Source organism: Ammospiza caudacuta, chromosome 3 (genome assembly GCF_027887145.1).
Source record: "Ammospiza caudacuta isolate bAmmCau1 chromosome 3, bAmmCau1.pri, whole genome shotgun sequence".
NCBI lineage: Eukaryota > Metazoa > Chordata > Aves > Passeriformes > Passerellidae > Ammospiza > Ammospiza caudacuta.
This window is the reverse complement of record NC_080595.1, coordinates 69,344,779-69,369,730: the sequence shown is the minus strand read 5'-3', so window position 1 is coordinate 69,369,730 and position 24,952 is coordinate 69,344,779. Positions and strand designations below refer to the sequence as shown.

Genomic DNA, 24,952 nt, shown 5'->3' with positions numbered 1-24,952 from the left:
ACCAGAGATGAATACCAAGTCTCCTTTGGTGTCTGTTTTAGTATAAAGCACATGTGTCTGGATTTTAAAATAAAGAGAATTTATTTCTGAAAAAAAAAAATGTTCTCTGAATTTACTTTATAGCTCAGCAGCAAAGTGAGAAAGGGGAGATAAGCTTTTCTCAAAGCAGTGCAGGGAGAGGTTTTGCTACAGCCTCAAACAAAACAAAATTTAATATGCTCAGCATAAGACATAAAACAACCAAAAACATTAATAAATTAATACCTTTAATACTGATAGGGCAGTAATCTTTGATGCACAGAAGAGCTCAGTGCAGGTTTCCTGACTAGAGCTGCTTCGTGGGAACTGAAGGCTTCTTCATCCCCAGTGAGAAGCTAAATAAACAAAGGCAGGCAGATCGTCTGTGGTGACCATGGGGCACTGCTGGACACAGGATTTGCCCCTTCCCCATGGGAATGATGGGGCTCTCCAGCTCACCTGAGCCCCAGATCTGTGACTGTGCAGTAGCAATTCTTAAGGGAATTCCCAGGAGAATTTGTCTGATGACAGGCACCAGGAACCAACATTCCCAAATCTAGTTTAAGTCTTTCCTCCTGTGGTCAAGTATGCATTAAATCAAGCCAAGGTAAACAACAGCAGAGTGTAAGAATATGTTACTTAGCAGAGATGGCACCAGTGGGAAGGTGACATCTGAACTTCCCTTTTTCCACCACAGGGATCAAAAACACAGAAAGCATAAAACATAGACATGAACTTGATGTTTTACACAAGTTTTACACAGTTTCTCAGAAAGTCAGGTTTAGAAATAAAGCCACCTCTGTTCAAGCAGGTAGAAGAACCACAACCTTCACCACAGGGATCTGACAGGAAGATGTTGCCTTGGACTTCCCTGGGAAGGGAGCATGGCATGGGGCAGCCTCATCCTCATCCTCACTGGAGGAGCAAGACAGGTTTTACAGAACATTTAAGCGACTGACTTTTAAAACAAAATCTGCCTCCTTCTGTACATATGCCTAGAGGTAAATAGCATTTCAGCTGACTCATGGCATCAGATTTTGGGGGGAAAGCACATGGCTAAGCTACAGGAACCTTACCTCTGTGGAGAGTGCGAGCTGTAATGGTATAATGGCTGAAATGGTGTAGCCACAGACATCTATTGTTAACAACTGGCCAGAAACCAGCCCTTCCAGCAAGCACATAGCTGATCCAGAACCCCCAGGGGAAAGGCTAAATCCCATTATAAATCCAGTTGCCTGTAATTTTGTTTTCTGCAGTTCTAAGTGGAACATCAAACCCCCTTGGTGAGTCACAGGAAAGAAAAAGAAAATAAAAGAGGTTTTCTTTTGAATGTTTTTGGTGCAAGAAACAAATCCTGTTTTTTGGTAAGCATTATAAATAGAAATGTTTAACTGGAAAACGGAGCCTGGATTAGGGCCAAAATAAGATGGAATCCAGGAAGTTAAACAGACTCGGTGATTTCCAGCCCTAAAAGCCTGCTAGCATCTTTTCAGAGCAAACTGGGGATTCCTGTCTGCAGGACTGTGGCCAGCACGGCTGGTCATGTTCCTGAATATGGGACAAAGGTGTGAGGTAAGTCTTTCCAGTATGAAGCGGGTACCCATGGCCGTTCTGTGGCAGCCATGGCAAGACCACAGAGGTTTCACAGCTGGCCAGATGTCACAGTTCACAGACGGGCAAACATCTGAAGCAGCACGTTTAACTTCTGTCCCGCTGCAGCTAAACTGATTTAATCAGAACGGTGCTAAAAATCCCTCATGCCTCCCACTCCCGCTGCCACAGCGCACACGTGGCTCTCTCACACATGGCCATAACGACTTTTAAGTGCTTGCACGGGGGTGAGAAACCATCACAGCCACTTCAAAATGATGTGATGGCTTCCAGCCCCTTCTGCAAATTAGAGGGTGCGAGACACAAAATGGTAGCAGCACAAACAGCAGCTCCAACAGCCCAGCCAGAGCAGATTCTCCAGCCAGAAAGGTATTTCTGCTTTCCACTGGCTACTAGATTTTGAGAAAGAACACTTAAACACTCCATTTGATTCCTCCTTAAAAGGAACTTACATTCCTTTTAAGAGTGAAGAAAATCATAAACCACCTTACACTGTATACAGGAAAAAAAAAGGAAAAAAAAGTGTTCTTGTTCTAAGTTTATGAGAGTGATATTTTGAGGGTGTATTTTAGGAAATAAGCCCATTAACTTTCAGTAAACCTTGTTCTGTCACAACACTAAATGAACTCTAAAAATTGAGACTCCGTGTGCCTAATAAATTTATATTAAATGATTAATTTCTAAAGCCTCCACAATCTCTGAGGAATAAAAGTACAGGTGAATATAGCAATTATTTTCTTGCCTTGTCTCAAAATAATTCCTGAGAGTTTTAGTTTCTTTCTATGTCATCCCCTGTAACCTCAGCCCGCAATGAAAAATTAAATTTGCACTCCTGAGTGCTAAGCAGCCTGTAAATTTTATTAAACCAGAGAAAGAGATGCTACTGTAAATTTTGTGAAAAGAAAGAATATGTTATTAAATTAAGAGATTAAAAAATTCTTTATCTTATTCTGACAGAAGCCTCAAAAATGCTTACTGGAGGGCTGCTGTTGAAGCCAATGCAGCAATGTTGGAGAGAGCAGCAGTGAACTTCTTCTATCCCTGTTTTCTCCCTCAAAGCTGTCCAGAAAATGTATGCACATGAACAGTCATCAATTAAAGGGTAGGATGCCATGACATGGGAACTCAGAGACTAAGGGAATGAGGAATTATCTGCATTTCATAGGAGGGGTGGAGTTTTAGCTCAATTTAAAAAAATTAAGCACTCATAGGCAGTAAGCAGGGAAATCTCTAGACCAGTAGTAGACAGGTGATGAAAAATGGAGTATAAATGAAGGCCAAGGACAAAAAGGCTGAGGGTCAGCATGAGCTGACAATAATAGTTCAACAGGGCAACACATGGCTAGAGGGTACCAGGGAAAGGAGTTCACAGATATCTCAGAAAATAATAATTACCAAAATACATCTACTGTGTGGGATTTTCCTCTTTCCTTTAATCTTTGCCCTGTTACTGTGCAGGACTTGGAGATACCTGGTACATTACTGATAATAATCCATACACAAAATGAGGGTGAAAAAAAGTAACCTGAATATGATTACATGAATTTAAGAAAATAGACTTAATGTCACCCTTGAGTCTTGGCTGCAGTAAATAGAACACAGTAAATCAGAGGGAGAAGATTACAAAGAGAAATGGAGAATCAGCGACAAGTTTGAATACAGTCTCTGAGACAAACCTTTTTCATGCACATAAGGAAGAGGAGAGAGACATGGGACTATGAAACTCTAGAACTGGGGTGGGGATAAGTAAGCAGCTTGCAAAAATTTTCATGAATTCCAGCGGCTATTTTGTTGTCTGCTTGGCTTTCTGCATACCAAGTGACTCCATAAAATTGGTGGATTCTAGCCTTAAAAATGGATTTCACTGAAAACAGCATTCTACAAGTGCTGTGACATATTTGGCATCCAGAGAGGGAGGTTGTGGCAGTCAGCTGTAAGAGAACACTGATGAAGTCTGGCTTTGGAAGATTCCTCTTGGTATGAGTATTAACAGTTTGTGCTCCCAGGGGATGTTGCTTGGCTTATAACATCAAAGAAATTTGGAGGTAAAGAAGTTGACCCTCATCATACATGTTGAGAAAGGTCACACATTTGAAAACACAAAGTAACAACCAGTTGAAATAAATAAGAAGCCACACTCTGCTGGAGAGTTGCCCCTCTGCAACCTGTTTTGGTCATCAGTGGAGAAAAGAAGGGATATGTGCTAAAGAGCAAGCAGGCCAGTTAGGCAGATGGACAGCTGCTAGAAGAAGATAAACTTAAACCCTGTTGACATCTACAACAATGTAAAAGCAGTAATGTGGATTCTGCTGTTTAAAGGCACAGAACAGATGATGGAAGTAATTTTTTATTGGATCAAGGTATTTCTTGGCATTTCCCGTTTAAGTGCCTAGGTACCTGCTTTATGGCTACTGTCTTGCTGACACATCTCAGGACCATGAATCTGTCTCCACTCACCAACGTTTTACCTCTGATCACTGATGCTGCAGCTTCCCATTCCTTAAGAAATCTGCAGGATTTTTTTTTTCATCAGACTTCCTCTCTGTTGGCCTCAGGCTAAACCAGGCTGAACACATGGTGAGAGCAAGAAAGAGGGAAAGAAGGGAAATGTAAAGCAGAGAAAGAAGTCCCATTTACATACAAAGAAGAGCTGTTTAGGAAACATCTAGTGTTTTCCCCTTCCAGCTACCCTACTGATAGTTTGGCTGCTATGAAGTAGAACAGTAAAAGGCTGCATCTGTGGGAGAGAAGTACTTCCAGTCTGTAGATGTAGAAGCAGATGAAGGATTTTCCTGGGAGAGAAACTGCTTTGTGCCACACTGAATGTGCCCCAACCAGACAGGTATCCTGATGAGCTTAGACTAGATTTCCAAATTTCCAAAATCTGATGGGAATGAGCACTAAGAATCAGAAGTTTTCTGATTCTTAAGGCTGATTTCAGGGAACTTCTTTTCATCCTAGTTTTGGAGCTGTAACTATTTCTGTCCATTGCCTGCAGTGAGCCAGAACCCCAAATGTCCAAGTAGTAAATTGAAAGAATCACGCAACAGCCTCATAAACTTGAAGGATGTAGCAGGAACAACCAAGCTGGGACACTGTCTGGTCCACACCCTGGTTGGAAAATAGGAGATAGCCAACATTCTCCCATATAAGGGATAAGATTGGAAAATTAGAACTGCCTTCATGTGGCTCTAATAAAGTCCAAGGAGAAGAGCTGGGCAGAGCATCTCAGATCAAGAAGGGCAGAGTGAGCAATATGCAAGCATCCAGATTTGCAGTTCTGCAGGTCAGCTACAAGAAGAGACTGCCGTAGTCCTCTTGTCCTACAGGTTTCAGCTCACAGCACTGAGATCAGAAATCATCACAGCTGGACACAAAAGGCAAAGAAAACACAAGGGTTATGGTCATAACCAAATCAATTGTTTTGAAGAATTACTGAAAGAATCTGGAGAATTTTTTGTTTCACTCACTTTTTATTCGAAGAGTTTTGTCACTTAATGGCAACTGTAGAATTGTCTCTTACATGGAAATTAGAGACCAAAGAGATCACATAGAGAACACAGGATCTTTAGTGAGAGGCGGGTACCTAAAACAATAAAAAATCTCAAACCAAAATAAACAAAATCAATCAAACAAGCAAAAGAAGACAAAAGAAGTCCCAAGCACACAGAGGAAAATTCAAAGAAGAAAAAATGCTATTGCATAGACTGGGCAGGAAGAAAGAAAAGGATGGCCAAAGCTGCATATGTGGAACAGGTAGAATGAAATACAGCTTCCCTCTTTAGGCTAACATCTTCAGTCAGCAAGGAAGAGAAACAAATTCCAAACATTCAAACTCCAAAAAGTGAGAATCAAAGGCTTTTAAGAGTATGAAGCATCAGCAGACACTTGGTGTCTGCCCCAGAATGAGCCCTACATCACTTGCTCCATGTGGTCCTGCTGCCTTCCTTTTTCCCTGTCCTACTGAAGCAACTGGGTTTGTTTCCTCTTCACGTCCTCATGATCCAGTTGCCAATTCAGCAGGAAAGTAAAGTGTGTTTCCCTCTCCTGCAAGCCAGATAACTGCTGGGCTTTCTTGGAAGCTTTTCATTCTCAAAGAAGAAAGGATAAATATTACCAAGAGGTGGCTGCTCACAGTGTCTCTGATACCACAGAAATTTTCAAGACATGCACTGCACTTAGGTGCACAGTGATTTCTCTGAGTGTGACCTAAAAAATTTGCCATTGTTGGAAAAGAGCATGTTTCTCACATATGCTTGGCTGAGTCACACAGACACCAGACATTGCATGTAATGAGGCTTGCCATAAAGACCAAGGAAAAATAATGAGCATGTGACGTAGGAGTAGAACAGCATCTGACCTGAACAGTTTTCAAAAACTTTCCATGAAACATACTCTGCACAACTGGCCAAGTCAATGGTCTTAGCTCCCGTAGGTAAATTTAGTTCCTTTCCCAAATCCATTCTGGAGCAATGCCACCCAAAAGGTCAGGTTGCTGTACATTTCAGTGGCATATGATGCAATTTAGGGAAATGACAGCTACAAAAACTATTAACTTCAGTGGGACTTTACCAATAAAACAAAATAAAATTTTAAAATAATGGAGAAAAAAGGAACAAAAAACAAACAAAACTAGGGGTTTCCTACTTGAAAGGAGAAAGGGAGTGAGAGATTTCAGGGACAGAAGCACCAGAGGAATGGAAAATATATGATGGTATGTTACTGAGTCAGTCATTTAAACCTACTTTATGCTTGGTGGCAAGAACAGATAGCCTAGGGACATGATTCATCACATCCTAATGAAGACATCTAAAACAGGTCAGATGAATTCTGCTGTAAAGGAATTTATTTTTCTCTGCAGTGTTATAAACAGTCTAACGTGACTAGATCAGAGGTAGTTCCCAGTCCAGGATAGAACAAAAGTGCATGACACGTTCAGAGGTTAGATGGATCCCACCCAAAGCTGCTGCTCCAAATTGACATTGTTTCATTGTTTAACTGTTTTCTTCTTGCTGTCAGCGCTGAATTCACTGGCATGCAGCAAGGCCAGCAAACCATTGAGAGAAACAGCCTCAGCAAAAGGAGCTATGCCCATGGCTAAAGAAGTGAAGGGCAGAAGAAGATCAAAGATGATCTGTGATCTTGCCTGTGCAAGTAGCATTTTGAACATAATCACACGAAACAGGACCTTGACAGGTCATCTGGTCCACCCCTTGCTCTGAGGCAATATTCATCAGACTTTCTAGCTCTGAACTCTTCTTGTCAAATATATGTCCAACTTGCACTTAAAAAGCCTCCAGGGGAGAGAGGTGCTGTTCACTTCTCCTTAAAAATACTTTTTTTTTTTTTATCCTAGCTAGCCTAAATTTCTCTTACTGCATTTTATATGCATGAGGATAAGAGATTATTATCTTCTTTTTAGCAGCTTTTACATAGCTGAAAGCAATCTTCCTCCAGCTTCTATTCCTAAGGCTTTTTTCAGGAATTTTTTTCAGTCTTTCACTGTACATGATGCCTGCTAAAGCTGGGGCCATTTTCATTTCAAAATTACCGGTGGCAATGCTGAAATTGATCCAGTGTGGACAGATCAGTACAGAGATCCATGCACAGACAAAGGGCAGGATTTCAAAAGCCATCCAAACATTGTGCTTCTCAGAATTGTAAGGGCTAATTCCATTTAACTTAGTCAGGTACTGAACATATTTACATAGCTAATGATGCAGACATGTGAAAAGTACTTAAATGCCTTCCTCCTGATCACTTTAGGCACCCTGGTAATTTTAGAAATTCCAGTAGAATCAGCCTATCCACCACATCTGGACTGACTATGAGGTCTGAGGCTCTTAACATGTTCATTTGTATCATAGCCTCAATATTTTACAACTCTACTATCAGTTCAGTGGATCCTAATACCATTCAAATAGGCATTCAGAAAGATATCTTCTAAAGATTAATCTAGTGTTTGCATGACTGAAACTGAAGCACTTTGTGCTTTAGGCATGTCATTACTGGTGAAAAAGCAAGGCTCCATTCCAGGTTCTGGCACTGCTCTTGGAGTTTGCAGCAACAACATGTGGATCCCTTCTCTTTAGGGATGAGACTGTCAATAGATATTGCTGAGAAATACACCAGAAATGGAAGGGTGAAGGGAAATGTGTAGTATCTGGTTTTGTCTAGCTTCCATAAGTTTATTAGTCCTGATAGGACAGCAGCAAATCACAATTTAAATCACAATGAATCTCTCTAAAACCATCCTCAGAAAATACAGATTTTGCATTTTAGAACAGGAAACTGAGCACTTATGAGCCTGCTGACTGATTCAGTAACACCAGTAAACACATTACTGAAATGAGGAATATGCTTTGTGAGACATAAGCTTCAGGTAATTGGAGACCATCCTGATCTATCACATGTAAATATTTTTATTTTCATTACATAGTCGATGAAATATGCTCAGCTTTCAAAACCTAACAAGCATTCAGAATTCTTCACTCCGAACTTTGTCTTGGCAATAGTGACTGAGAAGGAATGTTCCAAAGGATCATTTATTTTATCCTCTTTCATATTACTTTCTGAAATATCTTCAATTGTGTGGCTATGAAAAATGTCGGGATGGCTGACTTGAACAGTCACGGCGTTTCACTTTTATGTTTTTCTTCTTTTACATGGGAAGCGTTAACGTAAGTAGCCACACCATACTTACAAGAACAGATTGACAAATCGGCTTTTTGTTTCTTGGCTGGCTTGAGGGGACTTTTGGGTGGGAGGTCTTATTCCTGTCATGCAGCATGGTGACAGCAGCAGGGATGGACAATGAATATGAATGGGACACCCGGGATGCTGTCACCTCCACAGCCACCCTGCCCGCCCCGTGGTACCGCTGCCGTACTCTCGAGCTCCAGGGAATCTTCTGGTGTTGGAACCAAAACATTCCCTGCGGAGAAACGAGCCCTCCCTCCAAAAGGGAGAATTAGGGCATTTCCGTGAAGTTCGAGCCGGGGAGGAACGGGCGGGGGAGGAAAGCCGTGTGCGCGCCAGGGATAGACAAACACGGGGGCACACTCGGAGCGAGCGGAGCGCCCGGGCCGGGCCGGGGCAGCGGCGGGGCGTTCCAGCGCGCCGGGCCGCCATGGCGTGAGGAGGAGGAGGAGGAGGACGGGGAGAGGTACGGAAGGAGGGCGGGGAAGCGGGAGGTGGAGCGGGAGGGGGGAGTCACTTTCTTCCTGCGCTGAAAAACGCACCCCTCACCCCCCTCCCCGCTCCGTCCCCCGGGGCTGCGGAGGAGAAACTTTCTGACGGACGCTCGGAGCCGGGCGGGGGCCGCGGGCGGTGAGTGCCCGTGCGGGGCCGGGGCCGCGGGCGGTGAGTGCCCGTGCGGGGCCGGGGCCGGGGCCGGGGCCGCGGGCGGTGCGTGCCCGTGCGGGGCGGGCAGCGCTCCCGCGCCTCCATCGCGCTCCCGGCTCCCCGCGGCTCCCGGGGCGGGCGCGCCGCTGGCCGGAGCGCTTGGAAGGCACGGTGAGTCCGAGCGCTACACGGTCCCCAGGCCCGGGGCAGCGGCGGGAGCGGCTCCAGGTGCCGGCGGGGCCGGGGCGTCCCGCGGGAGCAGCCCCGGGCACGGACGGGCTTTTCCCGGCTGGGCTGGCCCCGGCGGAACGGAGCTGCTGTCGGGGCACCGCAGGACGGCCCCGCAGCCCGGGGGAGGTGCGTGGGACGTGGCGCTTTCTGTGCGAAGCTTCACCTGCGGGCGCCGTGGGTAACAGCTCTGCTCCTCCGCAGCACCGGGACCGCGCAGCCTCCGAGTCTTTAGCCGAAGAGTTCAGCCTCCCAAACATGCGAGTGTGAAAGGTAAGCAGTAGCATCCTTGTCTTGCACCTAGGCAAGCTGAGAGACAGGAACAGAGCGACTTGCCCGATGCAACTTCCTGCCACTTCTTTTTTATTTTTTTTTAATTGGGAAAGTTTTAAGTGAGCTGGGACCAGAGCTGTCAGTCAGCCCGGGAAGCTCAGTCTTCTCAGCCCCAGGCAGCGAGTTGCAATTCCTATAGCTAGTGTTGTATGAAAGGGGTGCATCATCACTTGGTGTGTCTCATGCCAGCTCTTAAAATTCAGTTTGCTATGAATGAAAGTCACCACCCTCTCTGTTCTTCTGTCACTCGCTCTTGAAGCAATATAAAACTGTGATATTTTCCTGTGTTTTCAAGTTGGAGTGGCTTTGGTTTTAGCCATAAGCAATAGCAACATAAAAAGTAGTCACAACTGTGAATAAAATACAAAAAATATTGCTCGACCCTGGAGATTTTTCGGTCACGCTAAGAAGATCAACTGCAATTTAAATAACACTAAAATTTTAATGTAGTCTAAACAATGACAAAGAAAATCTCAGCCTAAATATTGCCACATTATGTTTATCATGCCAACTATTATTATAACTCAGTGGAGTATTTCAAAAAAAGGAACAATTCAGCTGAAGGGCAGCAGTGGGAGTCAATAATTCAGATGCTGTTTATTACTCTGAAAGACTCTAGCTGGGTACCCTCAGGCAAGTCACTCCACCTCCCCATGGCTCTCTTTTCTTCCTCATAAAACAGATAAATGTGCTTGCTTGCTTCACAGGGGTGTTGAGAAGTTGAATTAATTAATTAGTTTCATAACTACTTGTAGATCCTTGGCTACATCATTCTACTGAAGTGCTAAGTATTATTTCAACTAAGAGTTCCCTTACTGTGTCTCATCACTTATACGTGTTTTTTAAAGTGACCTGAATTTGTTGAGTTTTTAGGGGAAATCAACAAAGTAGCAGTTTTGGATTGGCATTGTCTTGACTCTCTGTAAACTTCACCGGGACTTGAAACCAAAATATACTAACCACAGTGTATTTTAATGGGGCATGGCTACTGGGCCTTTAAAAATGTCTTTTTCTTGTTATTCAAAGTAAGTTCTTGCCATTATTGTTTTGTTTGAAGTGTTGTGAAGTTTTGCATGATTTTGAATTGCCATGAGAAACACCTGAGTGCTCTTAAGATAATATGAAAGATATGAGAATAGCTTTTAAACACATCTGTATTCTCTGCTGTGAGCACTGACCTCAGAAGACAATTGGTGCTGATTTTCCACTACACATTGATATACAGTCTCCTTTACAACCTGTTCTCTGGTTATAGAGAATGTTGCAAGAAAGAAATGTATAAACTGAACCATTGATTACCTATGGTAAAAGTTGATAGATTTTGGTTGTCTAGGCAAACTCAGTTTTTACTGTAGTATATATTAGTTATTGTAACAAGGTATTGAGTAAATATCTGCACTACAGTGGTGAGGAAAATGCATTTTATTACCTGGCCAAATGTTAGATGTGATTTTTATGGGTTGCATACAGTTATAAGTAAAAATGAGTAGCTGAAAGCAGGTTTTAGAGTGACATCTTTGGCTTGGTACTTTTTAAAGGCTCATGAGGTCTGTGTGTACCGTTTCTTTTCCTCAAGGACAATGACAGTACATAAGCTTTTTTTAAAACTGAATTCAAGTGAAACCTAGATCAGAGATGGTAAAAAGTGGTTCATATCACCAGGCAGCTGTTCGCTTGTGAATGAACATAGGAAGTTTGTATCTTGGTAGAGAAATGATCACATCCATCAGTACCCAGCAGTCTGAGCAGTGAAAACTAGGGTTAAATAAGGAGGTAAATGTCCATAAAACTGAAGTGTCCCTTCTCTTAGAAGTGATTTTATTTAACTAAAATTCAGTCACATTCTTAGTTTGTGTATGGAAACTTGCACATCTGGCACCCACAGCATACTATAGCAATGAGCAGAAATAAATCTAGTTACTATTGCTATTGTTCCTGGATATTTTGCAAGAAATAAAGCCGGGGGGGGGGGGGTGCTGAAGGAATTAAAAAATAAAGAAAAAAACCCAGCTTTCTGTGACCATTGTTTTCTTGCTTAGACTGGGTAATCCAAGTGTGTGGTGAGTGAAAGAGGTTATGACTTTTTCTTAGCAAATTGTATTTAATTGGTAAATACGGCATCTCAGCAGCAAGTTTGTCCTGGCTGTTCTCACCTTCTTTGCTGTCTCCATTCAGCTGAGGTAGATCAAAGAGCATAGCTACAGCATTGTATTCTCCTAAAGCTGTTAAACCATGGTGCTGGTTCACATTCAAGACTATAGCCATATACTTGATATAAATAATTTACTAATAAATAGTTTAGTATAAATAATTCTGCATTTGACTCCCTTTGAGCCCATTTTCTGTTTATATGGGTAAACTTTGTACTGATGTCTCTTCGCCCAGCTGGGATAGGGTGAGGTCCTACAGTGCTGCATTAGTAAACCCCCAAGCCCTTGTGCACTGCCCTTTGAGCAGATTCTGCAGTGTGCTCAGGATAAGAACTGGGCAAATAAGCCTGCTAGGAAAAGGGAAATTTAGCAAATGCCACCAGAGATCTCTCTCTTGAATGCTTGGTCAGTAAAAGTTTAGCAGAAGTAAAGTGCTGGTAACGGAGAGCTGACCGAAGGGGTCAGGTAATTTTGGGAATCACACAAAGGACAGAGCACTGGAAGTGCATTCTCACATCAGGTGCTGGCATGACACTTTCATCCACTCTTGGGACATGGTCAAGTGTGGAAGCACAGGTACAATGTGACTATTATGTACACAGTCTGAAATTACCTTTGTTTGGTCTTTCTTTCTGTTTTTCCTCTTGCTTAGACTGACAGTATACAAGAGGAATCAGCAGTAGCATTGTTTAGAGTGGTCAAAGCATTGTAGGTAATTTGACTTTGGTAGGTGTTGTATTTCAGTACAAGAGAAATGTAATTTTAACATACAAGCTCTTTTACCATGGTTGTCCTGGTTTATGCTTTTATTTTGTGGAGGGTTTTATCAGATATATTAAGAATTCTGAACCTTTTCTATAAACCTGGTATGCGTTCTTCAGTCTTCTAATCAAGTGGCTGCTAGAGTTCTTAAAGTATTTGAAAAGTTGTTCACAAGCATTTCTATGGATATCATGTTCCTTTTAATCATATCCTTGCAATCATGGTTCATCCCACCTTTTACCAAAATGATCTGTCCAGTTTCAGTTCTGCTATGAGAGCCATGCCTGCACAACTTACAGTCAGAAATGAGATCATAAGATTCCAAATTTCAAAATTAACCCATAATTTAATGGTTGTGTTGACACCTGCTCACAGATTGCTCATGCACACTGCGAGTAACTAAATTTTGCAGGAACCATGGAGCTCTTTAACTCCATCTGCAGCTGAGATTTCTATCCTTGAAAATGTAATGACCACATTTTTCAAGGCTTTTGTTTAGGGTATTCTGGGGAGCACTGGGAGAACAATAATAGCCCTGAAGGAACTACAGGACAATACATTTTATTGTCTGTCCCAGTTTGTACCCTGAAAAAAGCAGTTGCATATGGGTGTGTGTGTATTACATCTATGGAGAGAGAGAGAGGGGAGCTATGTGCTCTGCCTCTCTGTGGAGAAACCCTAGATAATGACCTAACAGCAGAATTGTATCAATAACAGTGAACAACACACTCATCTGTAGAGAGATGCAGTGACCAGGTAGGGTGATACACTTTAGGTCTATAAGCACAGTGACATTTATCCTGTAACAAATGAACCAGTGCTCTGCTGTGTGAGTACACATTTGGGGTCTGCATACTCACACTCTAAGGTTATCTGTAGATAATATAAAAGTAAGTGTTGGTTTAAATTGCTTAGATTACAAACTCCTTAGGTTCAGAAACTGACTAGCATCAGCATATTTGGACTTTGCAGGTGCTCCTCTGTGCTGCCACAATAATTTAACATATATGATTGCCATGGTTTTATCCCAGCTGGCAACTCGGCCCCACACAGCCACTTGTTCCCTCCCTTTAGTAGGCTGAGGGAAATAATTGGAAGAATTAAAGCGAGAACATTTGTAGATTGAGATGCAGTCTGTATAACAGATAAAAGCCACACAAAACAGAGAATTCATTCACCACTTCCTGGGGGTAGGCAGGTGTTCAGACATCCCCAGGAAAGCACATCCCCAGGCTCCATCACATGGAATGGTTACTAGAGAAGACAAATGCCACAACTCTGAATTCTTCTCTCTTTCTTCTTCTTTCTCAATATTGTATGCTAAGCATGACTTCTTATGTTACGGAATATCCCTGTGGTCAGTTGGGATAAACTGTCCCCTCCCAGCTATCCCCTCCCAACTATCCCCTCCCAACTCCTTGTGCATCCTCAGCCCCATTGCTGGTGGGGTGGGGGGGAGAGACAGAAAAATTCTTGACTGTATAAATGTTGCTCAGCAGTAACTAAAACATCCCTCAATTATCAACACTGTTTCCAGCACAAATCCAAAACATAGCCTCTACCAGGTACTATGAAGAAAATTAACTCTACCCTAGCCAAAGCCATCACATGAAAATAACAATAAAGTGTTAATATAGTTTTGTGTGCAACACTGTGTCATAAACAGGATATGGAAGCATAGTTAAAATGAGTTTTGGTCCCATAGCAACTGAAGGATATGATGCATTTTAGAATTCCTGTCTATTAATATGAAGTTCTGTGGAAATGCTTTACAGATAACAAATAATATCTTAAGCTACTCAAGTTTGTAGTTTTAGATACAGAGAGTGAGAACTGGTTTTGTAACACTCCAGCAGAATCGCATCATTTGTTTACAACATCTTGAAGACAATCAAATGAAAGACAATTTAAACAATTAGCAGGGAATATTAAAACTGCTAATTATACATGGTCAAGAACAACAAATAAGGGGGCTTAAAACATTTGCAAGTATTTGGAAGAGTAAAGGTCAAGGCTAGCAAAGTAGAGTTAGTTGGAAAGAGGATAAAAGTTAAAGTCTGAAATCAAAACACTTGTTTTGGTAGCAGAAGTTTCTGGTGTTGTAATCAGCCGCCTCAGAAGTGAGGGAAGATGGATGGCATGCAATTCCCTGGGGCGGGTTAGGCACAAGGAGGAATTCTGGCAGCAGTAAATTGACTTTCCTCTTTTGCATGTAGGATTATTTTTTCCTGTCCTTTATTTGTGCCTCCTGGGCATTGCCATTGCCGTGTGAAGTTTTTCCAGTTCCTCCTGCGCTCCATGGCTGTACCACTGATCCACACAGAGGCTGCAGCCTGGCATTTGGTTCTCTCCAGAAGAGGCATTCTGTTCCCTTGCTCCCTTCTTGTGGCGGGTGGTTGTGCCTTAGGGCTGTGGGCTGCTCTCAGAGGAAACCCTAAACATCGTTCCTGGTACCTAACTCCAAAGGGTTCGCAGCCTTACTGACCCAAGTGGGCCTCTTTGCCAGGGCCAGGAAGATGAGTTATTTCTCAGTCCTTGCCAAAGGAATATTGTTTCACCACCCAGACTGTGCAGGAGCCTTTGTGCTGTGTTTCCGAAGTGCCTCTTACTGTCATAGCCCTACACCCCAGAGGTGCCCACGTGCTGTAATAGTGTAACACGTGGATGAGTGGTTTGCTTGGCTTCTGGGACATTAATGGAGCAAAGGTAGGGAGTATATCCTCTTGGCCTAGATGAAAATTCTCAAACTGCCTTCCTATAGTGTTAACATCTGTGAAAACACTTCTAAAGTAAAAAACAAAGCCTAATTTTAATTATTGAAATGGCCTTTTAAAATTATGTCAGCACAGGATACAGTGCTGGTGTTCTAGAAGGAATTTTTCTCTGGTAGCTTATAGTTTTAAGCCTTCAGTGGTAAAAGTGATTAGGCTTTCATTCACTGAATGTGGATGCCTTTACAGGCATGTCTGCACTGGTTGGGAATGATCATCTGCAGGATTCTAGATGTCAAAATTACTTCTTTACTCATTCTACAGAGTGAGATATGGAATAAAAGATCCTGGTAAGGGTTAGGAATAGTCATATTAGTGCAACCAAAAAATTAGAAAGCATTTTATACAGGAGGATAAATTGTAAAATAGAAGGAAATTCTAAATTCCCAGATTATGGTTTGGACATGCAGACTATTTAAATCATGTTTTCTCTTGAGGCAGAGAGAAGATTATGTGTGTATGTGTGCATGCTCTGTTAATTTATATCATTTATATATACTGTGATAAAATAGACAAATAAGCTTTTACCTGGAAGGAATGAACACATGAAACTTCCATCACAGATGTCTTACAGATCCTACTGTGAACTTATAAAAATATTTTGCAGTTGCTGTCTTACCTGTAGCATGGTGGAGAATGAATGCAACCCTCCATTCTCCTGGAATTATGGTCTGACACAGCTGTGTCCTGCTCTACACAGATCCATTTTATTTTGTGTTAGATCAAAGGACAGACACAAGTTTAAATCTTGACTGCTGACAAGATGGCATATACTGATAATCCCTGTAGGAACTGGCTGTTTCTGGTTGCCATTGGGATTTTCATAGCACAGCTGTTAGTCAGACCTAAAAGCTGATAGAAACTTCTTTCAAGGTATTTCTAATCATTTCAGAACAAGTGCAGTACTAACACCTGGATACCTGATCTGTGCTTTATTTATGGCAGATGTAATTCTGAATTATTTTTGGGATTTCTGTATTTAAGTTTTGAAATACCTTTGAAATTATATAATTGCAGCGTGTTTTTCATAGTGAAAAAACCAGAGGAAGAAATGAAGTCATGTCCCCTGGTGGTTAAGGTTGTAGTAGGTGTTTTTCAAGTTTTAAGCAGTGATTTTTACACCTTTCCAGTGTTTTTATTGGAGAGCCATAAAGTCACTGGTTTTAGCTCACCAGTCAAAAGGTGGGTGAAGGACTCCTGGCTGCTCCTGTCTCTTGGGACATGGGAGTTTCCCACCCTGGTGTCCTGCTTTGGAAGGGTCCCAACAGTACTGCTTGTTGATGTGGAAGCTATCCAGCATGGGACTTCAGTCAACAGATTGATTGTGATCATTACAGCCCAAAGATAAGTTTATAGTTTTATTGGCTCTGCCCCATCATGCATGTAATTATGCTGCATTGGATATGGTTCTCTGGAACCAAGTGGCAGTATATATATGGGAATTAGTCTCCATTGACCCTTTCAGCTCTCTGTTTTCGTGGACTTATCCTGCATTCTTTAGTACCAGAATGTCATTGCATTCAGTTAGAAGACTAAATTGCTCTCCCATTCTTAAATATGTTTGCAAAATATTTAGATTGGTGGTGAAACTGACTTTGTTGAACAAAACAGCTCTTCAGCTGGTGTAACTGGCATGATTTTAGAATTCTAGCATTATATAATGTTACCAAAAATTCCAACTGATATATTCCATGTTATAGATTCTGCATCTCTCATCAGCAACAAAGTCAATTGCAATGTGTGTGAAAAGATATTTCAGATATTTGGACCAAGTGCAAAAAAAAAAAAAAAGAGATCTTACAGAAGTTTGCTTTTCTCTGCTGTGATCTAACCTACTGCTTCTTGTGTTACATTTTGGTAGTTGCACATCCCTCTCCACTTAATGGAACAATATTCCACACACCTCTCATTGCAATGTTATCCAATAATTTCATAGTTTTGATAGGACATAATGTGTTTCTGGTGATTGACCATTTCTTGTTGAAATACCTATGACCTTCTCACCTGTTTTAGCACTGGGTTCTAAAATTGCTTATTTTAGTTTTAATACCAGTTCTTGTGATGCAATTTGTAACAAAAGTATAATGACACTGTTGTTTACAATGAAACTGCATGTTATAATATTACAAGCATTGAAAAAAATGGAGTAAAAAAAGTTCATTTTCACTGTCAATAATTTATGAAGTGCAAAGAAATGATGAAATTTACATCCATGCTGACTCAGAGGTCATTTACTAAGGTAAAAGTTTGGGCACTGAACCTGAAGATTTGATTTTCGTCGGTATGGTCAAAAAGATTTTCCTTTAAATATTTGAACACATTTCTTAGGCAAACATTTGTTTCTCAGGTATCTCAGGTAACCATAATGAGAACTGTAGCCTTTGTGGAAAATAGTAGCTTCCCAAAAGAAGACAAAGAGTCTGATGTGTTCATGTCCCAGTTCTGGGCTTTGGGAAGATCTTTTATTCAGAAACCTGAGTAATCTGTGGTGTTGTAATGCCTCAGTTTCGTGGAAGTTTTAGTCACCCGAAATTCCACCTTTTTTGTTCCTGCCTGTAAATGTTGACAAGGTGCCCATGTCAGAGATGGGTTATGGCTAGCATGGGAGATGCCAGCAGAGACACCTGCAACTTTTGCTTTTTAAGAAGTGTCACAAGTTTGGTCCCAGGTAAAAGCAGCTACAAAGCAGAGTGGCTCTTCAGAACTGATACTACAGAAAAACATGGTTCCTTACCTGTTTCTAATTTTTAATCACCCACAAGAAGGTCAGATTGCTTCAAGGACAGCTGTGCAAGCTGGTGATCCTAACAGTGCCATCATTTCCTCTCCCTCCTCCTCTGCCCCTCTTTTACTCCTCTGCTCTCACTGATGGAGTGACGTTTCTGTGCTTGTGTGGCAGGAGTAAATGGGCCTCTCTTTTCTTTTAAATAGTTTTATTTGGTGAAGTTATCTGCGTAAACTAATGTTTAGTTTAGTTAGTGGTTTCAGTTTCACAATACTTTTTTTCTTTTCCTACAGCTGAACATCTACCGGTTGATGCAGGGGAGAACTAAAATTGTTAAGATTTAATCTCTGTTGGGTGTTTTTTTCTGGAATAATTGATGGTTTTTACTGTTTGTTTCTGCTGGCAGTAGAGTTGAAAGCATGCAAAATACCCTTTCAATCTAGAACTAAATGACAACACTTTCAAAGCATACTGTATAATATGATTTTCTTTCATGGACAAGCATCCTTCATTCTCCTTTTAATTTTTAATGCTTTGTCAGATCATGGTTTCCTCAAGGAATAAAACCCCCTCGTTTTCAGAAAAGGTTGAGTTGCTTGGTGAAGTTTTTCTTGGAAGATGTGGCTGGTAATGATGCAGTGTAATATGAGAGTAAGAAATTCCTTTAGCTTTAAAAAATGGTATTGTGAGTGCACATTAAATGATCAGAAGACCCAGACTCCTATTCTTTCAAGCCCTGTGCATCAGGCAAAGTACAAAAAAATTGTAACAAGTTCACTCACAACTGGTAAGCTGGAGCTTATGGGGACAGTTACCTGCGCAGATCCAGCTCTACCTAAGCTATGCTGATAACCAAGGCTCAGAGATTTGCATGGAAAGGAAGGTGCACTCCCTTCCAGCTGCTTCCTGCCATCCTTCAGTCACACCAGGCTGAGCCCTGCAAGGTTATGAGACAGGGCTCACTGTCCTTAGTGAGCTGTGGCTGCTGAGAGTAAGTCTTCATATTATAGGAAGGGTGCCAGTATAATTTAACCAAGAACAAATGATTTTGTGTTCCTGCTTTTGCCACTGCCTATTGACTTTCTTCCAGATTGTGACTCTGAATACACGATAGGTTCATTTTCAGTTATTCTGTTGTTAGCCTAAAGAATGTGGTGTAGTGGTGTAAAGGTAAAAAAAAGGTTTACTTTCTCAGTGAAATGTGCACATGAATAAAGGGTGAAAATGTGGGAGGCTATTGAATACCTAAGAGTACAGACTATGACTTTTTGGCAACACTGGATGTGTTTGATGATGGTGTAATGCTGGGAAATGTGTGTTCACATTTGCAAAGGAGTTCTGGGAAACTTTACTGTATATTCCCTAAATGTTGGTCAGAAATAATTTAATTTAGGGAGTTCTTAAAACCATCCCTAAATTTATGTATGTTCTTAATTGTCCCTGATGTGCAGAACACTTAGAGAAATCAAACCAAAGCAAAGAATGCCTGAAGTCCTTACTGCTAGCTGGGGTTTTTTTCTGCTTGTGTGAACCAGGAAGGTTTTTTCAATAAATGGTTAACACAGAAAAAGCTACAGGCATTTTTGGCTTTTTTTGAGGTATTTTTTAGGTTCTGTCCTCTGCCCACAGTTCTAAGGATCACAGAGGCTTTTAAAAAAAACTGTAGTGGATTTTTTTATTATTATGACAAAGCAATTTTTTCATCAATTATAAAAATTACATCATGTTTCAACCATAATGTATTGCTTTACCTCCTTCCTCTCAAAATATATTGTTGTATAGTTTCCTTCAGCATAGAGAAGAATACAAGTAGTTTTGAGTAGGTCTGGATAAACTGTGGTGCATGTGTCTTTTTGTATGTGTGTATGTGGTGAGAGACTCTGTAGATATAGTAGAAGTGTTACCAAATAAACCAGCCTGTGATAATGTGTCCTGTAGCAACTGGTTTACTTCCAAAACAGGGGAAAATGTACTTGCAAAATGCATTAAAATACTATGAAAATGTCATCTTCCCTTACACTGTTTAAGCAATTATGCTGCTCACTGTAATAGATAAATTTAAGCAGTTACAGGGTACAGTTTATTTGTAGGTACAAATTCACAAGAAATTATGTATTTCATGGCCAAAGAGATTTGCTCACAAATTAATTTTAGGATCTGAGCACAAAAATCTAGAGGGCACCCAGTAGTCATGAAGGGTCCTTGTCTGTCAAAGTTTTCTCATATAAATGACTTTGTTGAAACAGGATGTGGGTCTCTAAGGTTTTAGCAGTCTCAGCTTCTATTAGAAAATTTTGGCTATGGAATAGGGACTGTGGGGAGAAGTAAAAGGTTGCTTTGTACTTCAACTTCCTACAAGTTTTATGACTGAATCCTATGAAGCTGGTTTTCCATGGGAGAAAATAAAAAGTATCTGTTTTTAGGTTTTCTTTCCTTCTATTTCTCCTTTTAATAATTGAAAACTACTGTTCATTATTTACATAAAACTGTCTCACTTGAGCCTGCTTTCCATAACCTTTTCCCTTGTAAGAATTCTAGGAATTTGCTGGCTTTCCTCAGGGGGATCTTGGCCATGTTTTATCTGTGACTTTAGGCCAGATAGTTGGTAATTTCTACAAAGTAACTTACTATGTTTAAATTGCATTTGCCTCTGCCTAGATTTCTCATTTGAGCGCATTTCAAGAAATAATGTACATAGAAGAATATGCATTTTAATACAATGTTCAGCCTTCTTGGTAACTGGCAATAAATCTCCACATGTAAAATGGAAAGCCCTTTGGAAAAAAATACTAATAATGCAAACGCCTAAATGCCCAGAAGGCAAAGTATTTCAGCTGTTTTTCTAAGACTCTACCACTTACTGTTTCCCTTTTTGACTCCTGGCTTGCTCTTTTCTTTTCTTTTTTTAAAATGAGGACGTGTCAGAACCGGAGGCCTTGAGCCCTGTATAAAGTGACCCCGGCGCAAACCTCCAGCATTCCTCATCTTCCCCTCTCTCCAGCTGCTAACATCAGCCAAGGCAGCACTCAGGCCTGGCTGCCGCCAGCTTCCTGGCTCTCTCCCTTCCTCCTTCCTTCCCGCCCTGCTCCCCTTGCCAGTGCAGTCAGCACTGCTTCCTATTAGGCACCGTTGCAATTATTTCAGATCTCGAGTACAAGAGCTGTTGTTGTGTCCCTTCGGCTGGTATCAGCTACCAGAGGGCAAGGTGTGGGAAGGAGGGGGCTTTCTTCATAGTGTTGTTTCTTTTGGGTGAATTGCTGTTTAGATGTTTCGTCTGACATACTCAAGTAGATATGATTTGAAAGTCACCTGGAGAATACATGGGGTTCTTTAGGTAGAATCATATTTCCTGAATGGTAGCATCTCACAGATTCTCACAGATTCATTTTCTAACTCGTTTTTCCATGTCCATCTACCACAGGACATTTCAAAGATGGTTTGGCTGCCATTGAGACCTGGAGATCTGATGCCACAATGAGGACTCACACACGGGGAGCCCCAAGTGTGTTTTTCATACACGCGGTTTGCTTCGCCTTTGCCTGCGGCGCCAGGGAGGACCAAGACACGATGGTTCCTTTTGTCAACGCCAACTATGACAGCTATCCCATGCTCTACTTCTCCAAGGGGGATGTGGAGACCCTGCGGCTCCAGGCCAGCAGCACGCACCAGCACATTGCGGCTCGGCTGATCGAAGCAGTGCAAACCATGCTTTCAAATCCCCTGGAGTACCTTCCTCCCTGGGACCCAAAGGAGTTCAGCGCTCGCTGGAACGAAATTTATGGCAACAACCTCGGGGCCCTGGCAATGTTCTGTGTGCTCTTCCCTGAAAACATGGAGGCCATCAACATGGCTAAGGATTACATGGAGAGGATGGCGGCTCAGCCTAGTTGGTAGATTTTTGTCTTTTTTTTTTTAAAGTTGTTCTTACTGTATAAACTGCTTACACTTGGAGGAGTGAGTGTATAAGTGAATTACTTAAATTATATCAGTTGTACTAATATTCATTTTAACAGTGACTAACTTGCTGAATGCATTTAACCTCATCGGGACCAGCAGTGACATGCAGCTTTTCACCGTCACTGGACTTCTCTTCTTGAAAGTTGATGCTGAAAGGAACATGATTCTTTATGCAGCACCCTGTTTGCAGTAAAAAAGAAAAGTAATCTAAACCCACTCTAAATCAGAAGGAAGAGTTTCACATCTGTTTTGTAGCAAGAAGTGCTAAAAGTGTTACTTCGAAATTTTTTTTTTCCTCGAGCTCCATACATATTTTTTGGGTACTAGTTCTTCCTTAGGAAGAATATAGGAAAGGGGGACCTATGAAAAAGGTATCATTTGGTCTAGGTAAAAATTAAACTCTTGGGCTTCTGCAGTCTGCTCTAACATCCATCTGAGCTTTAGTTCAGGCTGGCAGCTTCGTTTGGCTGCATGGTTCTTGGGCCTCTCCTTAAGATATACTAGGACATGATCATTGTCTATCTGATTACTGGAAATGCCTGAGTAACTGGTATTTTGATGACCACTTCTGGGTTAACTTCACTTGGATTTGAGTTGTCATCCCTACAAGTTGCTCCGTCTTCTTTGTGCCACACTCTTTCTATGGGAACAGAAGTTAATGTTCTCACTATATAGGAGTGATTCTAGAGTTGAGACCCCAAGGTCTCCTGCTTTTCATACCCACCTGCAATTTATCTCCTCTTTTTGCTCAGGCAGATGCATTTCCCCTACATCCCTGCAGCAGCTGCCACTTGGTACGCCTTGCAGACTATGGTCCAGGATTGCTGTCACTGTGGATAGGTCAGAGGATGGGAATGTGGGCTTTGCCAAGAGGGAGGCAACTGCCCAGGGCAGCGAGATAGGGCTGGATGGGGCACGGCTCCCTTCTGTCATAGCTGCTCTCCTACAGCTCTGTGGTGACAGCAGCTCGGCAGAAGTGCGAGTCAAGATTCAAGTCAGCACAGGAGGAGAAGCATCAGCTGTTCAAGCAGTGTTCATTGCTCAAACTACTATTCCTTACCCTCTGGTAACCAACTAGTAGTATCCTATAAATGTTATCATTCCATGGGCCATCACTGGAATAATGCTGGATTTGAGCTAGAATTTGGGATCTATATCCTCCTGATAGACATTATTGAAAAGCCATGATAGTGTTTGGGTTCCCCTGCAATAAGGATTAAAATGGTGAATGCCACAGAAATACATGAGCTAGAGCAAAAGAAGTGATGGGAGACAGCAGGGACATACTGTCCATATATTGCTTGCATGTCACAGAAGACAGGACATGGGATTTAGGAAGGAAAATATTGTCTCAACAGTGGTGGTAATTTCCAAAATCTTCCACTGAAGCATAGCAATACAAAGCTTTGGTCTTAGCTCTGGAGACAGTGTGGAGACACTTTCTCTTGGCACACTGACAGAGGGATATAGCTTACAGGGGTGAATCCAAGGATATGTGACCATCTCCAACAGGAGACAGGCTGCTCCAAAGTCAACACCTTCCTCCTTAGTTTCATTGTTCACACACTTTCTTAACGTGTTTTGGGAAGGCTGTAGTTACATGGCCATCTGTTTTAATGAAATAAGAAAGAGGGGGAAGCATTATTTTGAGTAGGAGGACTTGTTTGTGTCTTTTTTTTTCAGTTTCCTACATCTTGCTCTCTGTCTCAACGTTATTTAAGTTCCTTATGTCCTGTGATTCCTGCCCTGGATTAATTGTGGTTGTTCTGTCCTTTGTTATAATGCTCTCCCTTGTCCCAGCAGACCAGATACCAATCAGAACCAAGCAGATATCCCATTTCCACTTGGCTTTGATGTTATTTACTTGCCTCCAAGTACTGTTTTTTCTCAAGCAAGTATCTTGCATTACCTTGTTGAAAGAGAAACTATGCTTTTCCCATCTTTCCCTTCTGGTGTAGACATCCCATTCAGAAATCAATCAAGGTTTAATCAGGGTTCTCTGTTTGGCAAAAGAAGTGGCTGCAATATGCTCAGTAGTAGTGAAAGTGCAGGAGGAAATTTTAAACATAGGCAATAGAGCTGGGCTAAGCTGGCCTTTGTATAACCTCCAGCTGGCCAGCTCTTCAAGTGCTGTGGCAGAAACATGGATCTGGTTTCCATTTTTGTTTTCCCCCTGAGAACTTATGTCTGAATGCTGTCAGCATGGAGTTTATACTGTAGCCCCATCAGTGGTGGCAGTAATACAGATCTTTCTCCCTTGTCCAACAATGGTTTTCAGAAAAGTAGGAATGTGACATCTCTGAGGCTGTACTGCACTGTCTGGCTTTGCTCAAATAGGCTGGATTCAGAGGCTGAAGGACTGGGCAGACAGATTATGTAAATCTGTTTTTCCTAAGAAACTCAATTTAAAAGTACCAGAAAATGTTACTGCACGTACTTCTCCACTTAGGATAAGACTAGGAGAATAAACATGATAAATACGAGTTATGGCTGTTATACGAGCTGTTCTGGCAGTGTCAGAGTGGTGGAATTTTTTGTCCAGTCTGTCTAGGCATGTTTAGTTTTCCTCAGACTTTGGGAAAATACCATTCTGGATGATATATTATGATTATTGTCCTTATTAAATAATTTGAGGGCACATGTCTTCTGATCAGGAGGGTGAAAAGAAGGAGGGGTCTTGGTGTTGCCTGACTTTGGAGCCTTGTTAGGAGGGTCCTCTGCCATAACATTTTATTTCATCAGGAAAGAGGGCTTTTCCAAAGAAGTATCCATAAGGTAAGTAAAATGGGCCTCTCCTTAGACCTCCTCATTAATGTAGGTGCCAAGACTGACATGCAAAATTTCTGGAAAAATATCTTTTTTGTCACTGACAGATTCATCAACATGTTGGGAAGTTAAATCTGGCATTGGCAGATTAATTCCTTCAGCAGTATAATCTGGATTTCTTTTGACTTCTGCTGTCATGGCATTGACTCTAAAATTGCTTTAGAATTTAAAAAAAAATCATCTTAATAAGTTTTCTCTATTTTTTGTGGCAATGTTGAGTAAAATCT

At 41.6% G+C, this 24,952-nt stretch overlaps 1 protein-coding gene across 3 annotated transcripts in view; it reads left to right on the top strand.

The window, feature by feature from the left end:
• The first annotated feature begins 8,826 nt into the window (after positions 1-8,826).
• The window catches only part of DSE (dermatan sulfate epimerase), a 33,151-nt gene continuing 17,025 nt past the window's right edge, over positions 8,827-24,952 (top strand). Inside the window, exons 1-3 of one of the 3 annotated variants that reach the window (XM_058801580.1) lie at positions 8,827-8,958; positions 9,406-9,474; positions 21,364-21,832. In XM_058801580.1, the coding sequence (XP_058657563.1) occupies positions 21,417-21,832 (416 nt within the window). In that variant the 5' untranslated portion in view covers positions 8,827-8,958; positions 9,406-9,474; positions 21,364-21,416. Of the gene's footprint in view, positions 8,959-9,062; positions 9,145-9,405; positions 9,475-21,363; positions 21,833-24,952 lie in introns of those variants that run through there. The other 2 variants (XM_058801582.1, XM_058801583.1) reach the window with 2 other exon arrangements.